Here is a 23,561-nt window from a genome sequence, read left to right on the forward strand (position 1 = left end):
GTGGGTAAGCCACGACTCTTCAAAGTGGTACAACAGTGCTTTTCTTCTTTTGGACATTTTGAGTGGAAAAAAGGAGAAGCTGAGATGCCGGGAAGTGAAGACTGAGAATATAACACCTGCTTGATTGGTGTAAAAGCTGGACGTTAATACAGCTAGAAGTCATCTTGGAGTGTATACCTTGAATACTTTCAATAGTGTTTATAGATACAACTGACAGACAGAGAATCTGAAGACCCTCTTTTTTCTTTTCTTTTCTATGGTTTTAAATTTTTCATAGAATCATAGAGTTGGAAGGGACCTTGAGGACCATCTGGCCCAACCCCTTGCCAAGCAAGAATATGCAGCTGCCCCATGTGGAGATAGAACCTGCAACCTTGTTGTTATCGGTACCACGCTCTAACCAACTGAGCTATCAAGTGGTTGTTCTGTTCATCATCCCGTATATATGTTTATGCGTTGCTTTTGAAGTTTTCTCTCTTGGATTAATGAAGATCCACACAGGAAGGTGATGGACAGGAGATGGAGCGCTCTGCATGAGAGGCAGGCTAGAGAGGATCTCCCAGGTGGGAGGCTGAGGGAAGAGGGGGAAGCTCCCAGGTGAGAGCTGGGAGGGTTCACTTACCTGTGTGTGGAGTAAGGGTTAAGATTTATCGTATTTTTCCGTGTCTCCAAATTAAGAAAACACCCCTCAGCACTACCCGTGTATAAGACGAGCGCCAATTTTAAACCTATTTTTTTGGTTTAAAAAAGCCCTTAGTCTTATACACAGAAAAATATGGTAATTATGATAGAGGAGCTTGCACTCATTACTTCTCTCTTTTTCCTGTTTCTTCGTTTTCTTCTCTTGCTTATTCCTGCTTCTCTTCTATTTATCTTCTTTAGATTAGTTTGGCTTTTGTTGCATTTTATGTTGAAAACTCCCAATACAATTGATATGTATAGATATAGATATAGATATAGATATAGATATAGATATAGATATAGATATAGATAGATATAGATATAGATATAGATATAGATATAGATATAGATATAGATATAGATATAGATATAGATATAGATATAGATATAGATAGATAATGGTACCATAGTGCTTTCAGTGTATAATGTAGATGAGGTCCATACATTCATGTATACTAAAGAAAAGGTGCATCTGCTCTCCACTCTGACTCCATTCATTTAAAGTTTTATTTGTTGCGTTAGTCATTAGAATTACATTCATTTCATTTCTGATACGGAATGGGGTTCCTTTGTTTCTGTGTACCACCATTTCGTTTTTGCCAGTGACTTCAATGGGTTGGCATTTTCTGCACAGATAGCATGAGGCTTCCCATCAGCAGGATGTCAGATCTTCCAAATTTCAAACCGATTGGGGCAAGTGTCCCCACTTTACAGAGAATTTAAAAAGAAAGGCACTGATCCTGAAAGTATTTCATTCCTTCAGTGGCAGACTGAGCTGCTCCTCTTCTGCTTGTGAGTTCTGTGTTTACCATCCCATCTGGTTTCACAAATCCCATTACACCTGCAAGAGATAAGGTGTCTGAAATTTCAGATGGTTGGGACAAAAGGCTCTCATTCCATAGGATTTTTATTATTCTTTAAAGGCACAGGTATATGAATGTGCTGCTCCTTCCCCTTCCTCCCCTTTATGTCACTTTTCTGTGATGTTCCAGCAGGATTCCACTTGAAAGAAATGAGAAAAAAAAGGAAGTTTCATTCTGAACTCATTCATTTGTATTCCCATTTGTGTCCATTAATGAAACAAATGGCTGTCATGCAGTTCATTTTTCGTTTATGGGAATGCGCTGAATGCCCAAGTAGCCATCAGCATGAAACCCAGAATGATGTGCGAACATTCAGTGTGACCTGAAGGTCTCGGAACCTCTGAAACCAAGCACCATCAAATTGGCAGACTTGAACCTTTCGAAGCTTCAGAGCTTTTCAAATCTTCACAGTCTATCCAAATTCTGCATGATGGATCCAGGAGCAGGTTTTCATCTAGGTTTGGATACTGCTGTACACTTGAAGCTTTGAGAAACTGAAATAAGCCTAGACTTCTAAAAAAAATAAAAATAAGCCCAAGTGTTTTAAAAATGGAGCTTGTTGCATTTTGAGGGTCTATGTTAACCTCCAGCTTTCACTTATTTAAATCTTTGAGCAGATTTCCTTGATCTTTCTCTCCCCCCCCCGCAATTTATTTATTTGATTTTCCGTATTAAAATTTACATTCCCCTCCTCCCCTTTGTGGGTCTTATTGTTAGTTCTTTCCTTCTGCATCTTTCGTAATGATCCAAATTTCTGTATCTCCATTATGTCCATAGTTCTTCAAGTGTTATTGCAATCCCACTAACAATTTTAACCGTTTACAATGGTTCTTAAGGTAAATTATAAATTCCCCCCATTCCTTATTAAAGTTTTGGTCCTCCTGATTGCAGCCCCACTAACCCCCTGCCAAGATCCTAAATCTATTCCGAGAAAGTTTTCCCAATTACCATAAACAAATCCCGGTGTCCCCAGAGCAACTGTTACCCAGATTTCCCCCAATCTCTCATTCGAGTCATCTGTCATGGTGTGTGTTATCGTGCTTTGCCATCATCCTGGAGGTTGTCATAGAAACAAAGGACAAACAGTCGGGTGTTTGGACTGTGCAACCGAGGGATTAATGTGCCAGGCAGAAAAGAAAATGGGATGAAACCTCTGATCATCTTTCCCTGAACCCTCAATATCTTGACGCTAATGCTCTGCACATGAAAAATTAATAGTCTGGCAATAAATGATTTTAAACACGATCACAGGGCGGGCAGGTCCCTTGATGCCTTTTCAAGACACACAAAGGAGAGAGGGTTTCTTTTTTTAAAGGAAGATAGAAACTTATCTTCCAGTGGGTCAGACCACTGATTCATCTGGCTCCCTGTTGCCTCCAAACTGATTGACAGAGCTTCTCCAGGGTTGGAGACAGGAGTTTTTACAGCCCTACCTGGATTGGAACCTGGGACCTTCTACACAGTGATGGCTGGTAGGGCAGACAGCAGGGAGACCAGTGGCAGTGCATCCCATTTTGCTGTTTGAGATGAAATGGCAAGTGCAAGCCTACCCTGCTGCCACCGCAATTGTTGTCGTTGTTTAGTCGTGTCCGACTCACCAAAGCTTCCTTTAACTAGGTTGTGCAGCAGCAGTGGGTTCCATCAAAATCTCATGAGGTTTGGGTGAAAAATTGCTGGAAATCAGCACTGTCGCCATTGTCACTTCTCTGCCTCTGGCAGAGTGGGCAACAGGGGATTCCAGTGCCTGAGGTGGCTATTTCACCCCATCTCATGGGTAGGAAGGCCCCGAAGGAGACAAAACGCTAGGCAGAGCCAGAGTCAGCTCCTCCTAGTTTAGTCCTCATCCTCTCCCCTGCTGAGCTCAAGAAGTGGCAAATGCTGGGACTCAGGAGTTGTTGTTGTTGGCGTCTGTCTCAAGAGACAATGGAGTGTGCCTCCAGGGGTGCAGTCAAACTGCTGTGTTAACGACACTGAAGTGATCTCATGGGGCAGTGTGCATGGAGGTCCTGGGCTGCCCAGATGACAAGACCCCCCTCTCGGCCTCACCTATGTGGTCCAAAGGAAAGCAGAGCAATACGTTTGGCACCAGCTTGGCTGCAGGAGTTGCCGGAAAGAGGTGTGCAAGGTGCCATCCAGCCGTCTTAGGAACTCCACTCTGGATTTGTGTAGGGTTTACTCCTTGGACTTTTCTTCTCCTGAAGATATCCCACAAGGCAGCGGAGGTTTAGGATCAGAGTTTTCCTTCTCTTAGGTGGACGAGCCCCATCTGCCTCTTACTTCCCTCTACAGCACATTCAGAAACCTCCTTCTTGACCATTGGACGCACTATTGGTCTCATCCGCTCAATCCACAAGAGCATGTCTTCACACACAGTGGAAGTCTCTAACTCGCTGATGGTTTGAGACCCATTGGCTACCCTCACATGGTTTAGCTAGCCAGTCAAAGCCATTCCCAGGGTGTGGCCACTGTCACATGCTGATAGCTTCCAGGAGGCACAGAGGAGAACTGAGTGTAGGGTGGGGACCAAAGATGGACAAACTACCCCAGAAAGAGTATGATGTGTCCCCTACCATAGGCCCTCCCCCTCCCCTAACACTCCGCACATCCCGTGTGTGTGTATTTTTAAAATTCATTTTTATTAAATTTTCCACTTTAACAATCCAATCTAATCACATTAAATATTCCAAATTATACATATACATATCAAATAATCCAAATATTCTGCCAAACTATAATTTTTTTTAATAGGATTTCCCCTGCTTCAAGTTTGGAGGGTTCTGATCATCTCATATCTCTACTGCTTTTCATAGTCATTTCCAATGGTTCCTCTAATTCTTCCTGTTGTTAACCTTCCTTCTTTTACGGCCTCTGAGTTGTTCCCACAAGTGAGTTGAAACAAGCAACGATGTGTTTCTGTGTGGATTTTATGTCTATGATTCCCCTCTATAAGTTTGCAGCATCTCCTCACATGTTGGTGTTTCTGCCAAATCAATCCAAAGGTCTTTTTGCTGCTGGCAGCCGCCATCTTCACTCAGTTCCAATGAAATGTGTGTGTGTGTGTATTTTTACATTCACCATCTCTCTCACATTTGCTGTTGGCCCTACCCACATCCAGTGGGTGGTCCTTGGAAGGTTCTTGGGGAGCAATGTGACCCTCAGGCTGTAAATGTGCTTCCCTTCTCCTGGATTCAAACATAAGGAGATCTCTGTTCTCAACCAGATTTCTTCACAATCAGGGCATAAGGACAATAGCCCCCAGCAGCTGCCATCTGGAGAAGCACTGTCTCAGGACATGAAGGTTCCAATTCACTATTGTAGTTAACAGTCATGGGAAGAGTTCTCCACCCATTTGTTTAATCCTCTTTTTTAAAGCCAGTGGCTGCTAGCACCTCTGATCCAAAAGTCTCTTCTTAAATTCTGAAGTTCTCAACTATCGTCAGAGGAGGCTCCATTGCAATGGAGTAGTCTAACCTAGAGGGGGACGCGGGTGGCACTGTGGGTTAAACCACAGAGCCTAGGACTTGCCGATCAGAAGGTCGGCGGTTCAAATCCCCGCGATGGGGTGAGCTCCCGTTGCTCTGTCCCAGCTCCTGCCAACCTAGCAGTTCGAAAGCACGCCCAAGTGCAAGTAGATAAATAGGTACCACTCTGGCGGGAAGGTAAACAGCGTTTCCGTGCACTGCTCTGGTTCGCCAGAAGTGGCTTAGTCATGCTGGCCACATTACCCGGAAGCTTTACACTGGCTTGCTCGGCCAATAAAGCGAGATGAGCGCCGCAACCCCAGAGTCGGTCACGACTGGACCTAATGGTCAGAGGTCCCTTTATCTTTACCTAGTCTAACCTAGAGATTAGAGGAACACAGACAAAGTAAGTTAGGCTATTCCCCATCCTGACAGGGCCACAACTGGGCCACCAGATGAAGATGGAGCTCTGTACCTCAGAAGGCACTTGTGGCTCCATAGACAGAACTGCCCTCTGAGTGAGCCTTTCCTTATAGCTCTCCATTCACAGAGGCAGAATCACACATTTTCTGCGGCAGTGAGGAAAACTGCACTTGGAGCCGGTTGGTTAAAAGATAACGGCTTCCGACTTGTCCCTTGGTGGGACCAGCTCATCGTAATTCTGCTCACAGGCGGCATTAGCTGGCACAATTATCCTGACCGCGCCAGCTGGTGGGTGGTGCTCTGCCCATGTCCGCCACCAATTATTCATCTGTTCTCAGTTCCTGGGGTTAATTTATTTGGCATTTTTAGTCGCAAGCGTTTTATTAGATGTGCGTTCGCTAGGAAGCAAATGGTATGGATTTATGCAGAGGGGCAACGGGCAGGAAGAGTCAAGGGCAACTATCTTGTAAATGTAGTAAGAGTTGCTGATGCTGGTCAGTAGCCTGTTTGCTGGCTGGAGTGGAGGTCCCGACACCCTCCACACTCTTCACAGCTACTTTCCAACTATGTCTATGTTGTTGTTGTTTAGTCGTGTCCAACTCTTCGTGACCCCATGGACCAGAGCATGCCAGGCACTCCTGCCTTCCACTGTCTCCTGCAGTTTGGTCAAACTCATGTTCTTGCAATCTCATTTTTGACCACATATTTATCTTTACAGCACTGGACTTTCCTTTTGCTTCCAGGCATATCCGCAACTGAGCGACCTTTCGGCTTTGGCCCAGCCGCTTCATCAGCTCTGAATCTACTTGTACTTGTCCTCCTCTCTTCCTCAGTAGCATGTTGGACGCCTTCCGACTTGAGGGGCTCATCTTCCAGCATCATAACTTTTATATGCTTGTTGTCTTTGTCCATGGAGTTTTCTTGGCAGGGATACTGGAGTGGCTTGCCGGTTCCTGCTCCAGGTGGATCACGTTTGGTCAAAACCCTCCACTATGACCTGTCCATCTTGGGTGGCCCTGCAAGGCATAGCTCATAGCTTCTCTGAGTTATTCAAGCCCCTTCACCATGGCAAGGCAGTGATCCATGAAGGGATCTATGTCTATACTGTGCATCAGAGGTCTCCAATGTGGTGCCCTCAGGCACCAGTGCACCTGCCAGTTTTTGTCCTATGATGCCTGCAAAACTACTTAGTAAATATCCCCTTGAAAATCCACAATGCACAAGAATCCTGGGTACTGTACTTTATCCCCGCACAGAGCTACAAATCCTGGCACACTTAACAAGCCACAGTTCCCAGGATTCTTTGGGATAAGTCACATGCTTTCAATGTGCTTTAAACATATGGTGTGTGTGCATAGCCAAAGCGTAGCAGGGCTGCCTCTGGAACTTGACATTATTCAGAGAACAAGGGAGTGTGCAATATTAAAGAACTGTTTCCAATTTGTTAAAATAAAGAAAAAAGAATTCTGCGCTATGAAGCAGTTGCAGTGAAAAACATGCTTTGTAAGTTTCCCTGTTCATTAGGCTTTCCTCCTAAAGTTCAGCCTGGGCAGGCCATGATAAACTCAGAGTGGCACATTTCTTCCTTTCTTCCTTTTTTGTGTGATTCCCTGGCGGTGATCTGGCATAATCGTGATCAGCATCTGTTCTGCTGTGCATCGTGTCCTTTCTGTCGAGCGAGAAAGATATGAGCAAACATTACAGAGTCAATAGATAAGACCAGATGGAGAAACTGGGGACAAGGAAGAGTGGGGCAGAGGGTGGGGGGGGGTGGGGAGGGAGGGAATTTTTTTTTTGCAAGAGTGTTGCCATAGAAACCCAGCTCTATATAGCTAACCCTCAGCTTAGCCCACTAATAGAAATTACCTGGAATGGATTTTACCTGCAACTTACATAGCAGGTATAGGCTCTGTTGATGTTCCCTACTTTGGATGCCCCAATGAAAGACCTTCTCTGCTTTTAGGGGCCATAAATAATTGGATAAAACAAAGGATCAATATGAATTCTCTCAAGAACTAGGGTTATTCTCTCCCCCCCTCCCTCTCTCTTAAAAATAATAGAATGGAGAACTTTTTTGGGTTCAGAATTCTCAAAAGTTTCCCCTTCTTTTTCTCTTTGGGGTTTTCTGCGCCCTTTAAAAGGCCAGGAACGAAAACGTTAAGATCAATTTCTCCTTGTATTACAGGAAACAAGACGTGTTGAACAGCACAGATATGGCAGCTCCAGAGAGACCCTTATCTCCACCGCTCACTGCTCCGCCAAGCATGAAGGTAAGCGGCTTATAGGATGCATTATGGCCGGTGTGTCGCATGTGTTATTTGCATGGCTGGGCACTGCCCCAACTGCAGGATCTTGCAGTTATATTGGAGCAGAACGGTTCGGCTTATCTGTTGCAGTCACATCTAGCCTAAGAGTTGATATAGTCTTTGCGTCGCTTCCTTCCAGCGTTGCATTCTTGAAAGGCCCAGGGAAGGTAATGTGAAAGTGCATATTATTATTATGTTTAATAGTAATCTTAATGATGATAATAATAATAATGATGATAAGTAATTTCATTGATTTATATACAACTTACAATGACTCCTAAGCAGTTAACAAGCATGGTAAAATTCAAACACAATAAGAGCAGGCCATACAACAATTCTAACATTAAAGATAAAAGGTAAAGGTACCCCTGCCCGTACGGGCCAGTCTTGACAGACTCTGGGGTTGTGCGCCCATCTCACTTAAGAGGCCAGGGGCCAGCGCTGTTCGGAGACACTTCCGGGTCACGTGGCCAGCGTGACATCGCTGCTCTGGCGAGCCAGAGCCGCACACGGAAACGCCGTTTACCTTCCCGCTGGTAAGCGGTCCCTATTTATCTACTTGCACCCGGAGGTGCTTTCGAACTGCTAGGTTGGCAGGCGCTGGGACCGAGCAGCGGGAGCGCACCCCGCCGCAGGGATTCGAACCGCCGACCTTTCGATCGGCAAGTCCTAGGCGCTGAGGCTTTAACCCACAGCGCCACCTGCGTCCCAACATTAAAGATACCTGGATATAAAATATACAATCAAAGAAGCCCATTTAAAAAAATAACAAAACAGTTAAAAGAGCAATTCAAGCAGTTGTACCAGGAAGTTCAAGTTCAGGGGAATAGCTAAACAGGTGTGGCTTCGAGAGCTGGTGGTATGCCAATGCAGATGTGGGCTCACATATACATTGTATGCATAAGGAATGAAGAAACACAATGCAGAAGCTGCAGTTGCCACAAAATTGGAATCAATGGTAAAGACTACCATATATCTATGAGGTGGAAAAGCTTGTTTCTTCCATTATTGCCAGACTAGTGACCTCATGTATAAATGCAGCAGAATGTGTTGGAAATCAAGTGATAAAAGCCCTTTTCCAACGAGCGAGAAGATTTCGGCAAGGATACAAATACCATACCTGTCAACTGCCCCAGAAATAAAATGGGACATCCTGTTTTTTATTTTGAAAGGACAGTGGCCAAAATGGCCGCCACAATCTTGCATGATTTTGGACTGCATTTTTTGGGGGCATGGTGGTCCAAAACACGTGTTTTTGGGTGCTGTTCTTGAAGAAAGCACTTGGGGGGCATGATGAAACGTGGGTCACGTGACTTGCACAGGCTTGCAGACCCAGAAGATGGCTTCCTGGATTTGGGGCATGTCGTGTTGGAAGGTATGAGATACCACTGAATAGTTGGGGGTCAAAGCAGGAGGTGGGGCACTATGAAGAAGTCCTCTTCCATCAGGCACTGCTTGCTTCCAGTACTTGAGATCAGTTTTCACCGACCTGTTGTCCTTCAGCTGTTGGGGGTTGTTGCCGACTAAGTCCTACTCAGAGTAGACCCATTAACATCTGTGTGCCTAAGTGAGTCGCTTCCATTAACTCCAGTGGCTCCACTCTGAGTAGGGCTAGCATTGGGTGGAACCCTTGGACCACAGTTTCCATGAGCTGATGGGAGTTGTGGTCCAAAACACTTGGAAGGCACTAGGTTGCCGATGGCTGCTTTAGATAGACCACTGACTAAATTATTCCTGCAGGATCAGAGAGCTAAAAAGCTTAGCAGGAAGGTCTTGGCAACTGCAGGGAGCATTGATCAAATATTTCCAGGATGCCCAGATGTTATCAGAAGCCTGCTCTGGAGTTCCTAAGCAACCACAAGATGATTCCTTGAGTTCTTCCCTCCTTCAAAGACTGTACAAAGAGCTCCACTGTTTGTTTGCATTTTTGTTCTTTTCGGGGGGGGGGGAGAAAGGATGCTGCTGTTGCCTAGCAACTGTAGGAATCACTCACTGCCATCCACAAATGGTTGGAAATAGGATCGCCACCTGCTTGCTTTTTTTAAAAAAAAACCAATTCCATATGGGAGCTGAAGATCTACTTGCTGTGTCTGGATCTAGAAGCCCAAATTCCAGGAACGGCTTGGAAGGGAGGTGAGCAGGTTGGTTAGATCAGCCCCCCCCCTCAAGGTAAGGGCCAAAGTACAGTGGTACCTTGGGTTACACATGCTTCAGGTTACAGACACTGCAGGTTACAGACTCCGCTAACCCAGAAATAGTACCTCGGGTTAAGAACTTTGCTTCAGGATGAGAACAGAAATTGTGCTCCGGCGGCACAGCGGCAGCAGGAGGCCCCATTAGCTAAAGTGGTGCTTCAGGTTAAGAACAGTTTCAGGTTAAGAAGGGACCTCCAGAACGAATAAAGTACTTAACTCGAGGTAAATGTGATTTGTTTCACTAAGAGGCAGCCTCAGGGGCTGCTTTGAAGATGAGGGAAGTGGTGTTTTGGGAGAGGTGTTAGGCCTTTCCTCCAGTCCAATTGGCGCCCTCTATAAACTCTGCTGGGGTGGGACATCTGCCCTCCCCTTACAAAATGGTACAATCAGTAATGTCAACTGCTGTCAGCGCTAGATCTTCTAGAGAATGTAGCCTCCAATATGTAAAATGCTTAGGAAAATGAATGAGATGATGTTCAGGCTGGATCATCAGTACAGTGGTACCTCGTGTTTCGTATTGTCCCCCTTACGAATACCGTGGGTTACGTGCTCTGCTAACCTGGAAGTAGATGCCCCTTGCTGCAACCTTTGCCCCGGGATGTGAGCGGAATTCACGCTCCAGCAGTGCAGCAGCAGCGGAAGGTGCCATTAGATAAAGCGTGCCTCATTTTACGAGCGGTTTCCTGTTACGAACGGACCTCCGGAACGGATTAAGTACGTAACACGAGATACCACTGTACAAATTGAATTTGGGCATGCTATGCAATTACTTTTTGGACGATGTAAGAAAGCAACATACATCTCGGGCAGGGATGTCAGAGAACATTTACAGAAACAAGAGCATGACTTGCCGTAATTTGCATGTTTTGTCTGAGGCCAGGAATGGAAATCGCAAAAGCAAATAGGAGTTGAATTTGCTACTGTTGTTTTTTCAGTCTGCAAACGTTCAGTAAATAATTACTTTGCTTTCTGTATTGTTTTCGACATTTCCCTTCCGTCAAAATTACGTGCTGATTGTGATGAACACAGCTTGGGATGCTGCCTTGTTGCATCCCGAATCAAGGATCATTCCTTGTTAGAACGGGGTTTTCCTCCTCCTCCTCCTCCCATACAGACTGGTGCATTAGGAATAATAATAATAATAGTAATAGTAATAATTGTACCCCTGCCCATCTGACTGGGTTTCTACACCAATAAGGCACTGCCCCATCAAGCTTAGGCTGACTTCAGCCAGCCCCCACCTGGCTGCCTTCTTCCTTACAACCAGTCAAGGGGTTGGAGCCGGACTGTCAACTTCCTTCCTAGTTTAACCTGGTCCCTACTGCCCACTAGTGGGCGTTTCAGGATTCTAGGTGGGCGGTAGGGGGTTCTATGGTACAAGCTGAATCCTCCTTCCATCGAGCACTGGTGGGCGGTAAGGAAATTTCACCATCAAGAAAGATGCATTAGTGGGCGGTAGGTATAAAAAGGTTGACTGCCCCTGCCTTAGTCTCAGTGTTGCCCTTGTAGAACTCAGCAGGAAGGAGGAGGAGGGAGGCAAAAATAGAATTAGTTGTCCTGACCTGTCATTGGCTCTGTCTCTATCTACAGTTGTCCTTCCAACCTTCTCCCCACCAACCCCAATAGGCCTCAGCCACCACTTCCCCTCTTCCTTTTGGGTTGGAGCTTTTATACCAAGGAAAGCACCACAACATATAAAGACAGAGAAGGCCCAGCCTCTCTTTGCTGTTCTGTCTTATCTCACAAGGATAATACAGAAGCCTTTTATGTTAATCCACATGAGGAGGGATTAGTGTGATTTTTGGTTTCGTTGGAGGCTCCAGACGGCACAGCTTCGCGGGTTGTTTTCACTTCCAATGATGGAGGAAGTGATGAAACACACTTTATGCAGACACTGTATATGAACCACCTTCTACCTTTTAAAAAATGCAATCTGAAAAGCAGCTCCAGAAGCTCCAAATGGCCTTCCCATAATAAGCTGGCAAATGGTCTGCCAAGGGAGAAGACAGAATTGCAAATTTGCAGGAAAAATATCCCTGCCTTCCTGGCAGCCTTACTCCGAAATGGCCCATTGCTCTTCAAAAAGCACAAAGCCCATGATCGTTCTCCGCAGACTGTCTTGAACCCCTTCACCACCTGGAAATGACAGAAACCTGTAAGTAATAGCCCGATTTCTCTATAAAAGGTCCTGCACCTCTCCCCAAAATGGTCTGTGGAAAACATAAAGCCTGGGGGGAAAATCTCAGCACAGCCCGAAATGTTGTGCCTCTCTCCTGCTCTGCACCTGCAAGCGAAAGCGGCCTGCAATTTATTCCCAGCGTGGCGCTCCTCGAGCCTTTCTGGCTGAGGCAGAATAAATAATTGGGTGTAATAATGAGCTGCCTTGTCAGTCCGCGAAACGGTAAATTAATCCCGGCAGGGAGTTGTTTGTCACCTTTTGCCAATCACTCCTTCCCGAGTTCTCTGGGCTTCTTATCACATTAAGTTAATCACACATTGCCGACCTTTTTTTTTGAGGTTTATTTTAAAGCAAGCCTGCTGGCTCCCTATCTCGGAGGCAGGAGGAGAGCAGAGAGGTGATAACTAGGTAATGAGAGAACAAATGCTCAAAGGGTTTGTCCACGTCACCTGGGAGGGCTTCCTCACAGAACCCACACCTTCGGCTCGAGAGCGGCTGCTCTGTTCGCCTGGCCGAAATGTGTAGAGAGCAGGATGCAATGAACCCGTTCAGTGTGGATTCCTTGCAGGCTGCAAGTCTGGGCCCTAGGCCTTGACGAGCTTGGGGAGGGATCTCAGCTGGCAGCTGCAGTGTTGAACACCCCCAGCGCCAGGCATTCGTTGCTGACTTAGTGTCTTGTGAAAGGTAAGCCCTGTGCCAATTTCATTTGTGTTTCTGTTTGAAGCCTACCCAACATTTTAGCAGAGGTAAACAAATGTTTCCCCACGTCGTTCCAATCAGGGGGCTGGTAACCTACACCCCCAGGCCGGCACACAATCCTCATCCTATTTTTTATGATTTCATTTGGGTGACCAGGAGGGGGAAAGACAGGGGAGAACAGGGACAGAAAGGGGGCACAATTCACCTCAAGCTCTTACTCTGCTGACTACAGTGGTACCTCGGGTTACAAACGCTTCGGGTTACAAACTCCACTAACCCGGAAGTAGTACCTCGGGTTGAGATCTTTGCCCCAGGATGAGAATGAAAATTGCACACCGGCAGCCTGGTGGCAGTGGCAGCCCCCATTAGCGAAAGCGCACCTCAGGTTAAGAACAGTTTTGGGTTAAGAACGGACCTCCGGAATGAATTGAGTTCGTAACCCAAGGTACCACTGTACTGCTATGAACGCAACTCTTAACAGATTTTCCCTGATCCCTACTTTAAACCAGTGAGATAATGCCCAGAGGCAGAGGAAGGGGGTGCAGTGGGGGCCTTCCGCCCTGGATGTCACCACTGAGGGGGGTGACAAAATGCTGGGTGGCACTCACCACGGGGTCTGCAGCGTGCCCGAGCCACGTGTCTTTCCTGGGAGTGATGCGGTGGCTTGGGCTCCCGCAGGCTCCACGCTGCCCCAAACAGTCCACCCGCCGCCTCCCCCTCAGCTGTAGGGCGGCTGAGTGGGAGGAGGCAGGCAGACTCCTCAGAAGCCCTGCCCCAGCTAGCCCCACCCCGCAGGCAGGTGTCCGTGCCCCCAGTGCCCGATCGGCTTGCTCTGCCGCTGATTATGCCTACGATGATGACGATGCCCATTTCATAGAAGAGACTGGGAGGAGCTGACTTGTGTAAGGAGCCCATTGTGAAACAGGGGGTCACAGATAGTGTGCTGGAGAAACAGGTAAGAATGAAAGCCAATGGCTCATCTAATCCAGCATTCTGTTCTCGCAGGGGCCAACCAGATGCCCCAAAGGCAGACCCCCCCCCAACATTCCTCAGATCAGAATAAGGACATATTCTACATTAGTGTCATCCTTCCTGTCTACCTCCCCTACTGCGCCTCCTCCTCACAGGCTGGGGCAGGGATGCAGTGGCAAAACAAAGCAAGCCAGAGCCAACAATGGCCATTCTTCAGCCCCCACGTGCCCTTGGTGCCCCTCATAGCCATGGTAGTGGTCTCACGGAGAGGCTCCACCCCTTGCTCCCCTCCACACCACTTTATTTAAGGGAGACAGACAGACTGACTGAGGAGAAGAACTTTGATTGGGGCATCGAAGTGACCCAGATCTTGTTTTCATTAAAACAGGAAGTGATGCCATGTTGAATTTTTTTGTGGGAGGGGGAGAGGGAGCAGGCTTGCTTTCCACTGCTCCAGAAGGCAGAACTAGGACCAAGAGGCAGTAAAGGCAAGGAAGCAGGTTTTGGATGAATGATAGCAAGAACTTCCTGGTGGAATGAGCGGCTTTACACTGGGAGAGATTCCACTGAGAGGTGGTGGGCTCTCATACCCTCCAACTGCCTCAATTTTACGGGGACATTCTGGATTCGCAGTGCAGTTTTGAAAGGCTCCAACTGCCACTTTGATTCAAAATGGCGTTTGGTGGTACCGAAACATAGCTGTCAACCTTCCCTTTTTTGCGGGAAATTCCCTTATTCCAGCGCCATTTCCCGCTGCTTTCTGCTGCTCTCCTGGATTGTTAGATATCCCGTAGACTTTCCCCGGGACAGGTGAGGCTGCTGAGCCCTTATTTTCAAATCTGAAAGTTGACAGCTATGTACCGAAACCCAGGGCTATTTTTCAGCCAAAATTTACTGGAACTCAGTTATAAGAGAACAAGGGAGGTCTTCATGGTGAGTTCTGGCACCTCTTTTTCTTGAGAAATAGCACTGCCAAAACCTAGACCCAAACCGACTCCTGGATCTTAGGAACCACCATGCCAAATTTGGTGATGGCATCTTCAGGGGTGCCTGCATGCGGAGAACAGATGGACAGACAGACAACTTTCCAAAACGTATAGAATACAGTTCAGCTGAAGTTTACTTTCAGTGTTCTGCCTGTGGGCCCCAGGAAGTTGCCCAGGAAGGTGACAAAGTGCCTTTTGCACATGCCTAGAGAGGAATGCTGGCGGAAGTGGTACTTGAAGGGAGAGAGACTGGCCAAACTAGTTGCACAAGGAGTTGGGAAGGAACCCAGTGCTACCTCCCCCTGCCCCAATGTCCTTAAGCAGCTACTGGAAGATAAATATCTACAAGAGGCCAAGTTTACTCCTGCCCGACTGAGCAGCCAAAAGAGTCAGGAGAGCAGTAATATATACAGAGAGAACAGAAGGTTCAAAATAGCTGTGGGGAACCTTAGGCTCAGCCAGTGTGGCTGAACCAGAACTCCCATGAAGCATGGCCACTGGCCAGGGATGATGGAAGTTGTAGTTCAGCAGCATCAGGAGTCAGCTCCGGGTTTAGGGTGCTGTGGGCAGAGGGGGTGCAACATCAGCACCACCATCATAATGATAATACAGTGGTACCTCGGGTTAAGAACTTAATTGGTTCTGGATTAACCTGAAAACTGTTTGGATTTGGATTTGATATCCCGCTTTATCACTACCCGAAGGAGTCTCAAAGCAGCTTACATTCTCCTTTCCCTTCCTGCCCCACAACAAACACTCTGTGAGGTGAGTGGGGCTGAGAGACTTCAGAGAAGTGTGACTAGCCCAAGGTCACCCAGCAGCTGCATGTGGCGGAGCGGGGAATCGAACCCAGTTCACTAGATTACGAGCCCACTGCTCTTAACCACTACACCACACTGGCTGTGTTCTTAACCTGAAGCACCACTTTATCTAATGGGGCCTCCTGCTGCTTCCGCGCCGCCGGAGCACAATTTCTGTTCTCATCCTGAAGCAGAGTTCTTAACCCGAGGTACTATTTCTGGGTTAGCGGAGTCTGTAACCTGAAGCCTCTGTAACCTGAAGCATCTGTAACCCGAGGTACCACTGTAATAATGCTTATATGGGTACCTACTGAAAAGATCCCTAAAAAGCAGCTGTACCAAAATGAATTATTATGAAAAAAAGAAACATTTTTTTAAAAATAATTTTTCTTTGATTTTCCAAGTGTAGAATTATAACAATTCAAAATACAGATCCATATTTAGAGATTTCTCTGAATCTCCAGACTTCTCACCATCCCCTCAATGGGTTCTATTGACAACTTTTTACAACTGCCTATTATTTCATAATCCATGTTTTATATCTCTCCATATTATCCATGGTATTTGCTCCATTACAAGTGTTATTAGAATCCTGATAATGTTTTCATCTGCTTAAAGTGGTCTCCTAAATAAATTATATTTCCCCCCATTCTTTATTGAAGCTTTTATCTTCTTGGTTCTTGAGCTTTCCAGCCAATTTGGCCATTTTGGCATACTCCAAATAGCTTGGTTTGCCATTCCTCTCTGGTACAAATATTTAAGGGTGGGGAGCCAATTTTCCCCTCTCACTCAGGACGCCATATTACCAAAGTCTGCCCCGGGGGGGGGGGTCAAAAGATTCCCCACATTTCTTTAAAAAACAACAACTTTTGAGGTGTTGCCTGTGGAACCTCTTCTGAAGAAATGCTTAAATAGGTGTTGTTGTTGTTGCTGTTGCTGTTGCTGTTGCTGTTGTTGTTGCTGCTGCTGCTGTTGTTGCTGCTGTTGTTGTTGTTGTCATCATCATCATCATCTATCCTGCCTTCATCCAAGGATCACAGGGTGGTTTACCACATAATACAATATAATTTTTAGAAGATGTAACACAATATGACTGAGGCTTCCCGTTGTGAACAGCAACCAATGCGGAGTCCTCCTGTTCAGTGTATGAAAGGGCAATCCTGTACCCACTTACCTGGGAGCGGTGGTGGCTGGTACCTTTTGAGACTGGTGGGGCAGGAGCCTAACAGCAGATGGCGCCAGAGCCGCTGACAGGCAGGGCTGCCCCCCTGATTGGTTGTAAGCAAGAAGGGAGGCAGGTGGCAGTGGGGGTGCCTGAGGGAAGACAGAGGTTAATCATCATCATCATCATCATCATCATCTATTATTTCTACCCTGCCCATCTGCCTGGGTTTCCCCCCCTTTGCCCAAATTGGTCAGATTCCACTGTCTGTGAGTAAGCCACATTGGGCTCAAGATTAGATATGCATGTGTCAGACTGTGCTGCCAGTCACTCGTTGATGCCCTCCTTCAGGACACTCCATTCTATTCCTCCTCCCTTATTGTTTTCACCCCCTCCTGGACAACCAACCAGCATCCATTTGCCACAAAGGACACTCAATCTGCATAGGGCTGTTTTGTTTTGTTTTTCCTCCTTAGGCTTCCCCTCCAATTGTGCTTCTGCAAACCTTGGGGTTTGCTTGCAAAAATGTGTGCCATAACATTATTTATTATTACTACATTATTATTTATTGAATATATATATCTTGGCTTTCCACCTGAATGAGCCCTGGCCTTAAAACTCGCCAAAGCTGCATGCTAAAACGTGCTTATCTGGGGAGATTTGCAGTGAAATGCTGGTAAATCATTTATTTGGGGGGGAGGGAATGCATATCCTGGTGAACATAACACACACAAAAAACTAGATGCCCAAAGGGGTCCCTTCCAAGTTTATGATTCTATGAAACAGATCATCTAAGGTCAGCTTAGATTCTATTAAAAATTTGCTACTTTAGGAAAAAATGCTTTGCGAAAATGTAGACAATAGGCAAAACTGCACACGAATGAGCGTGTTAGGAGAGATCTGCTGACAGCTTTTCATGAGGACTTGGGAAAATAAATGAACCTCAGTTTTTTTGCCCTTTCTAGGGTGGTGCTGTGGTCTAAACCACTGAGCCTCTTGGGCTTGCCAATCAGAGGGTCGGCAGTTTGAATCCCCGTGATGGGGTGAGCTCCCATTGCTCAGTCCCAGCTCCTGCCAACCTAGCAGTTCAAAAGCATGCCAAAAAGTGCAAGTAGATAAATAGGTACCGCTCTGGCGGTAAGGTAAATGGCGTTTCCGTGCACTGCTCTGGTTTCGGTGTTCCGTTGCGCCAGAAGCGGCTTAGTCATGCTGGCAACATGACCCTGAAAAACTGTCTGCGGACAAACGCCGGCTCCCTCGGCCAGTAAAGCAAGATGAGCGCCACAATCCCAGAGTCGTCTGTGACTGGACTTAACTGTCAAGAGTCCTTTAATTTTTTAGGCTCTTCTAGCATCATTTTCCCAATTTTTAAAGTAAGTTCTTGGTTCGATGCAATGTGCATGTACATGGTTGCGCGTCAATTGGACGTGTGTAAATTGGTTGTTGGCTGTACTAATTTTGCAGTTATTTCCCACCCTCTGAAACCCCTTCCCCTACACCTCAAGGATCTGGCAAAATGATTGCCAGCACTTCATGTATTTATTTGTACCCAGGCACATGACTAGGTTGCTCTGGAGAATTTGACTGGAGCTGTTTCCATCAGTCTACATTTGGGGTGCATTATTGTTGCCATAACTTATTTTGGGAGACAGAAAAGCATGAAACGGAAAAAAAACTTTTACCTCCGCTCAATGGATGTTGTGTACACTTGCAAGCAAGGGGGTGGCAAGTCACTTAGTCTCCTAAGACTATGTTGTTGCTGCAATCCAATTACATCCTTTTTTCGCAGGACCTCCCTGACGAGTTCTTAATTCTATGAGTCGACAGTGGGTGAATTGAGAGTGTCTGTGCATATTATTATACAATCTCTTTAGAAGCGCAAAACAAACAAATTAATCCCAATGTGGATTGCTCCTCCTTCTCCCCGTTTGCTTTAACGATGTTTCTGATAGAAAGCTGAAATTTTAATGACCTTCCATAGGGGGAGCTGAAATAGCCTCAGTGCATCTGAGCTGCTGTTTCGCTTTTTATTATTCCTCGTAAATTTCGAGACCATAACATGTGCAGCGGTGGAACACTGCCTTAAGAGCAGTTTTCATAAATATTTACTTATTTAAATTTGCACCTTGTCCTGTTTTGAAGGCTTAAGGCAGAGGCTCAAGTCTTTTTTAAAACAGATTTGTTTTTTTAAACAGATTTTTTTTGCCATTTAAAAAATTTATTATTATTAATAATAAGGGGTGGGGAAGGAAGGTGAGCCCTATACAAGTAAAATAACATTTACCGAAAAGGGGGTGAGGAGAGTACAAAGGGTGGGGTATTGAAACAAACCACCCTAAACTGAGGACTATTCAGCATCATGCTCAAGAACACAACATCTTTAGCCCAGAAATGGAAGACAATCGCTGAGTCAGTAGAACACAAGGCTCTTAATTCCAGGGTTCTGGGTTCGAGTCCCACACTGGGCAAAAGATTCCTGCATCGCAGGGGGTTGGACTAGATGACCCTTGTGGTCCCTTCCAACTCTACAATTCTATGGTTCTACAGGACTTAAACCTCTTGATATGCCCTGCTTATCCGTATAAGCAGGAGGGTCCACAAATGCAAAAGACGTGGCTTACCAGATTTTGAAGAAGTAGTGGTAAAATACACATCTTTCCAATGAAAGAGCCCCTATCCCCTAGTCCAAAGTCTAAAATATCAGCAGGATGAGCAGGAGAATCGTCAAATACAACAGGGCTGCCATCTGCCTTTGAAGAAAGCAAAGCAATGTGTTACGTACTGAAGTTCTCACCCTGGGACAGCAGGGAGATACTGTAGATAGTTGTCACTCAGGTCCACATATGCAAATAAGGGATTGAAAGTGACGATCAGTGATTGGATAGTTACAGAAAGTGGTTACTGTTGCGTTGTAGTGGAGCTCTATATAAGCAGACTGGCTGAACCCTTCAGTTCAGTTCTGTTCTGGCCTGTGAATAAACAAGAGCTGTTTGAAGAATCGCTGTGTTGTCTGATATGTTCATCCACAACTTAACAAAATGCCTTTTGCATCTAAAGTGGGTGGCCATTTAAACCAGTGCATGCAGAGTCTAAAACTACCTAACTGCCCAGCTGGAAATTGGCAAAAGAGGCCCCCCACCCTTGTGTCCTTGCAGCCATGCTCAGAACAAGCTTAGCTGGATCTGCAGTTCCCCTCACAATGCTCCAGGCCATTCCTAATAAGTAAGGGAATTTTGCTTTCCGTCTGCTTTTCTAATACTTTCTGGCGCTCTCCGGCAAGGAGAAGAGGGATTACTCTCACCTGTATCATGCTCAGCTTGTAGAAAAGATTCCCAAATTCTTTCCCCTGGTTGCAATGTAGCAGCAAACTGTTAAATCTTTTAAGCACCTTCAGTGCACAATGTGTGTTTCTTTGGGTGAGGGGGAGAGGGAGTGAAAGAATAATCAACAATGAACTGAAAGTGTGCCAGCTGGCACCTAGTGTCTGACTTTGAGAGGCCTTTTCTAACAAGGTGTCCCTGGAAAATCGGGACACTTGGAGGATACACTGTGTGAAGAAATTAGGCTATGACACAAAGGCAAACTTCATATTTGCTTCATATTTGTTAAACCACAGAGCCTAGGACTTGCCGATCAGAAGGTTGGCAGTTCGAATCCCCGCGACGGGGTGAGCTCCCGTTGCTCGGTCCCTGCTCCTGCCCAACTAACAGTTTGAAAGCACGTCAAAGTGCAAGTAGATAAATAGGTACTGCTCTGGCGGGAAGGTAAACGGTGTTTCTGTGCACTGCTCTGGTTCGCCAGAAGCGGCTTAGTCATGCTGGCCACATGACCCGGAAGCTGTACGCCGGCTCCCTCGGCCAATAAAGCAAGATGAGTGCCGCAACCCCAGAGTCAGTCATGACTGGACCTAATGTTCAGGGGTCCCTTTACCTTTTACCACCACCGCTGGCATGTGGTCCTCAGAAGGTTTTACAGGGTGGGAAAAGATTCCATGCCCCAGGGCCTTCTCTAGCTCCTCTCTGAGAGAGTGGATTGCTGAGAAAGCAGCAGGCAGTGAGGGAAAAGGCCTGCTTGCTGCCTCAACCCAGGTTGTCACCAACAATTTGCAGTGGGTGGGAGTTGAGGGATATTTCCAGGCAGCAGAGGGCTGGAGTATCTCAGGAGCCCAACAGCCCCCCGGAGACTGTCATGTTCAATTTACCAACCTGTCTGCATGCAACGATTGCTCCACACAACTGTGATCGCAGGCCTCTGCGCCAAAGGAGCGTTCGGATCTGTAGGCTGGCATGATGCAAGGATGCCTGCATTTGGTCAGGGCCGCATCAACCTTCCAGAAATGGGAGGTTTCAGACACAAGCGGGGCAATGTCTCCAAAGCAGGTCCAGCATTTGAACTGGAACCAAAAGAAGTACAGTGGTACCTCGGGTTAAGAACTTAATTCGTTCTGGAGGTCTGTTCTTAACCTGAAACTGTTCTTAACCTGAAGCACCACTTTAGCAAATAGGGCCTCCCGCTGCCGCCGCGCTGCTGCTGCACAATTTCTGTTCTCATCCTGAAGCAAAGTTCTTAACCCAAGGCACTATTTCTGGGTTAGCAGAATCTGTAACCTGAAGCATTTGTAACTCGAGGTACCACTGTTCAGGCTTGGTGGGTGAGTTGATAGAAGTCATTTTGATGGTGGCATCATCAGAGCAGGACTTGGTGGTGGTGGGCATTGCCCAGGGTGTCACTCAACAGAATGAGAAGGTGAGCAAGGCCGTCTTTCCACATTTTGATGTAACTGAAGCCGTACACATTGTCATCTGAACCACCACTCCCTGTTAGCATAACCTGCAACATCTTGGGAACCAAAATCAGGACACTCCTTTATTTGGTCCCCAAACGCTCACACATGCGTGAGAGCGCAAGACCAAAAGATGTTTGTTTTTGGGTCTCGCAAGACTGAAAAGTGAGCATCATTTGGTCCGGCACTCTGGTGTGAGCCACCTGACACACTCCAGAATGCCAGAATGAAAAAAATTGAGAAGTTCTAGGATCCAAACAGTAGCTGAGATTGGCTTCTGTAATTCTGGTATGTCCTACCTAATTAAGAACTGATGGGTGCCATGTGATAAGACCACGAGGTCCAGTGTCTAAAATCACCAAACCTTACCATTGCAATTTGATATGGGAGAAGTGCCATTAGGCAGCACATTAATCCGAAGAATCATTGCGTTGGAAGAGATCTCCAAGAACGGCTTCCTGTTTACTCATCAGGTGTGGTCTGAAAGCATTGCAAGTCTGTGCTATAAAAAGGACGATTAATAAGGAAATGTTGCTAGGATGCCAGCTAGTTTGTAGTGAAGTAATAATTAGTATTGGGGGTGGGGGTGGGGCATGCTCCCCTGCCGATTTACTTGCAGGGGTTCCACACAGTTTCCCCCCACCTGTGGTCAATAAGATCATATCTGAACTTCTGAATAGCAGGGTGGAATGATTGGTCATGGATCTGCCATGGATGCATTAGCTGAGATTACTGCATTGCAGAGGGTTGGACTAGATGACCTAGGGGTCCCTTCCAGCTCTACGATTCTATGAAGTAAAGGTACTAGAAACTCAACTTTTGAATAAATAAAATGACGATAGCTGAACATTTTAGGAGCGTCACCCCGAATGTCCTGGGGGGAGGGATCCACAATCCCAGAGCACCCCTCCTTGGTGTGTATGCCTTGTGTATGCTCTCCCCAACTTTGCAGCCTGTGGAGAGGGCAGAGAAGATGGGGACATTTTCTCCCTGGTCCTTATTCTAGCTCAGGGGTTAGCAAACTTTTTCAGCAGGGGGCCGGTCCACTCTCCCTCAGACCTTGTGGGGGGCCAGACTATATATTGAAAATACAAATAAATATGAACGAATTCCTATGCCCCACAAGTAACCCAGAGATGCATTTTAATTAAAAGGACACATTCTACTCGTGTAAAAACACACTGATTCCCAGACCATCCGCGGGTCAGACTGAGAAGGCGATTGGGCCGGATCAGGCCCCCAGGCCTTAGTTTGCCTACCCCTTTTCTAGCTGGTCTGTCTTCGCTAGTCTGAGCACAGCAAGACTCTGCACAAGTCTGTTTGCTGAAGCAGAGGTAACCTTTTGCTCTTTTTGTGGCTTGCATTTAATAGCGACTCTTTCCCCTCTCCCCACTCCACACACATTGTTCTACCCGATATCAAATACACTAGCACATTTGCCTTCCACATTTAGAGGATTGTTACGTCACAGGGCGCCTTTGATCCTGTTCCAAATTGTGAGGCGGGAGGGAGGAAAAGAAACACAACCCTCTCTCTCTCTCTCTCTCTGCTTTGAAATATTAAAATGTGCTTCCTGCACAACCTGTTTTGGGTGCTTTCGCCTGGTGACTTGGCACGCCCATTTAACCTGTCAAGCGCACAATGTCTCACTTAGAGAAATATTAACAAAGGGATGTTTGGGGGGGGGATAAAGTACAGCCTATATGGATGTTCAGGCTGGTGTATGGCTTCAGGAGAGCTCTCCAGAAGGACGCACGGTGGTTTCAGATATATGCGACGCTAGCGTGGATTGGTGGGGCATTGGAAACATGATGGACCTCCTTAGCAGTTTTTTGGTGAGTGTTGTGCCGCAGGTGTCGTGCAATCAGCTCGCACAGTGAGCTTGCTTGACCCTCTGCTAAATAACTTCGATCCTGGCAAAAGCACCAAGACAAAAGTAGCCGCCTTAGGGGAATGGCTGTAGCTCAATGATAGAGTGTCTGCCCTGCAAGCAGAAGTTCCCAGGCTTGATCCCCACTGGAATCTCCAGGTGGGGTTTGGAGAAACTCCTT

General features: G+C 46.5%; 1 protein-coding gene across 10 annotated transcripts in view; it reads left to right on the plus strand.

Annotated features, from left to right (window-relative positions):
* The window catches only part of RAP1GAP2 (RAP1 GTPase activating protein 2), a 194,404-nt gene that overhangs the window by 117,748 nt on the left and 53,095 nt on the right, over positions 1 to 23,561 (plus strand). For 6 of the 10 annotated variants that reach the window (XM_079955552.1, XM_079955559.1, XM_079955555.1 and 3 more), the window contains one exon: positions 7,614 to 7,698. The exons of 2 other annotated variants lie outside the window; for them this stretch is intronic. In XM_079955552.1, the coding sequence (XP_079811678.1) occupies positions 7,614 to 7,698 (85 nt within the window). Of the gene's footprint in view, positions 1 to 7,613; positions 7,699 to 11,634; positions 12,085 to 23,186; positions 23,346 to 23,561 lie in introns of those variants that run through there. 2 more of the 10 variants (XM_079955562.1, XM_079955558.1) reach the window with 2 other exon arrangements.

Source organism: Podarcis cretensis (genome assembly GCF_951804945.1).
Source record: "Podarcis cretensis genome assembly, chromosome: 15".
Taxonomy (NCBI): domain Eukaryota; kingdom Metazoa; phylum Chordata; class Lepidosauria; order Squamata; family Lacertidae; genus Podarcis; species Podarcis cretensis.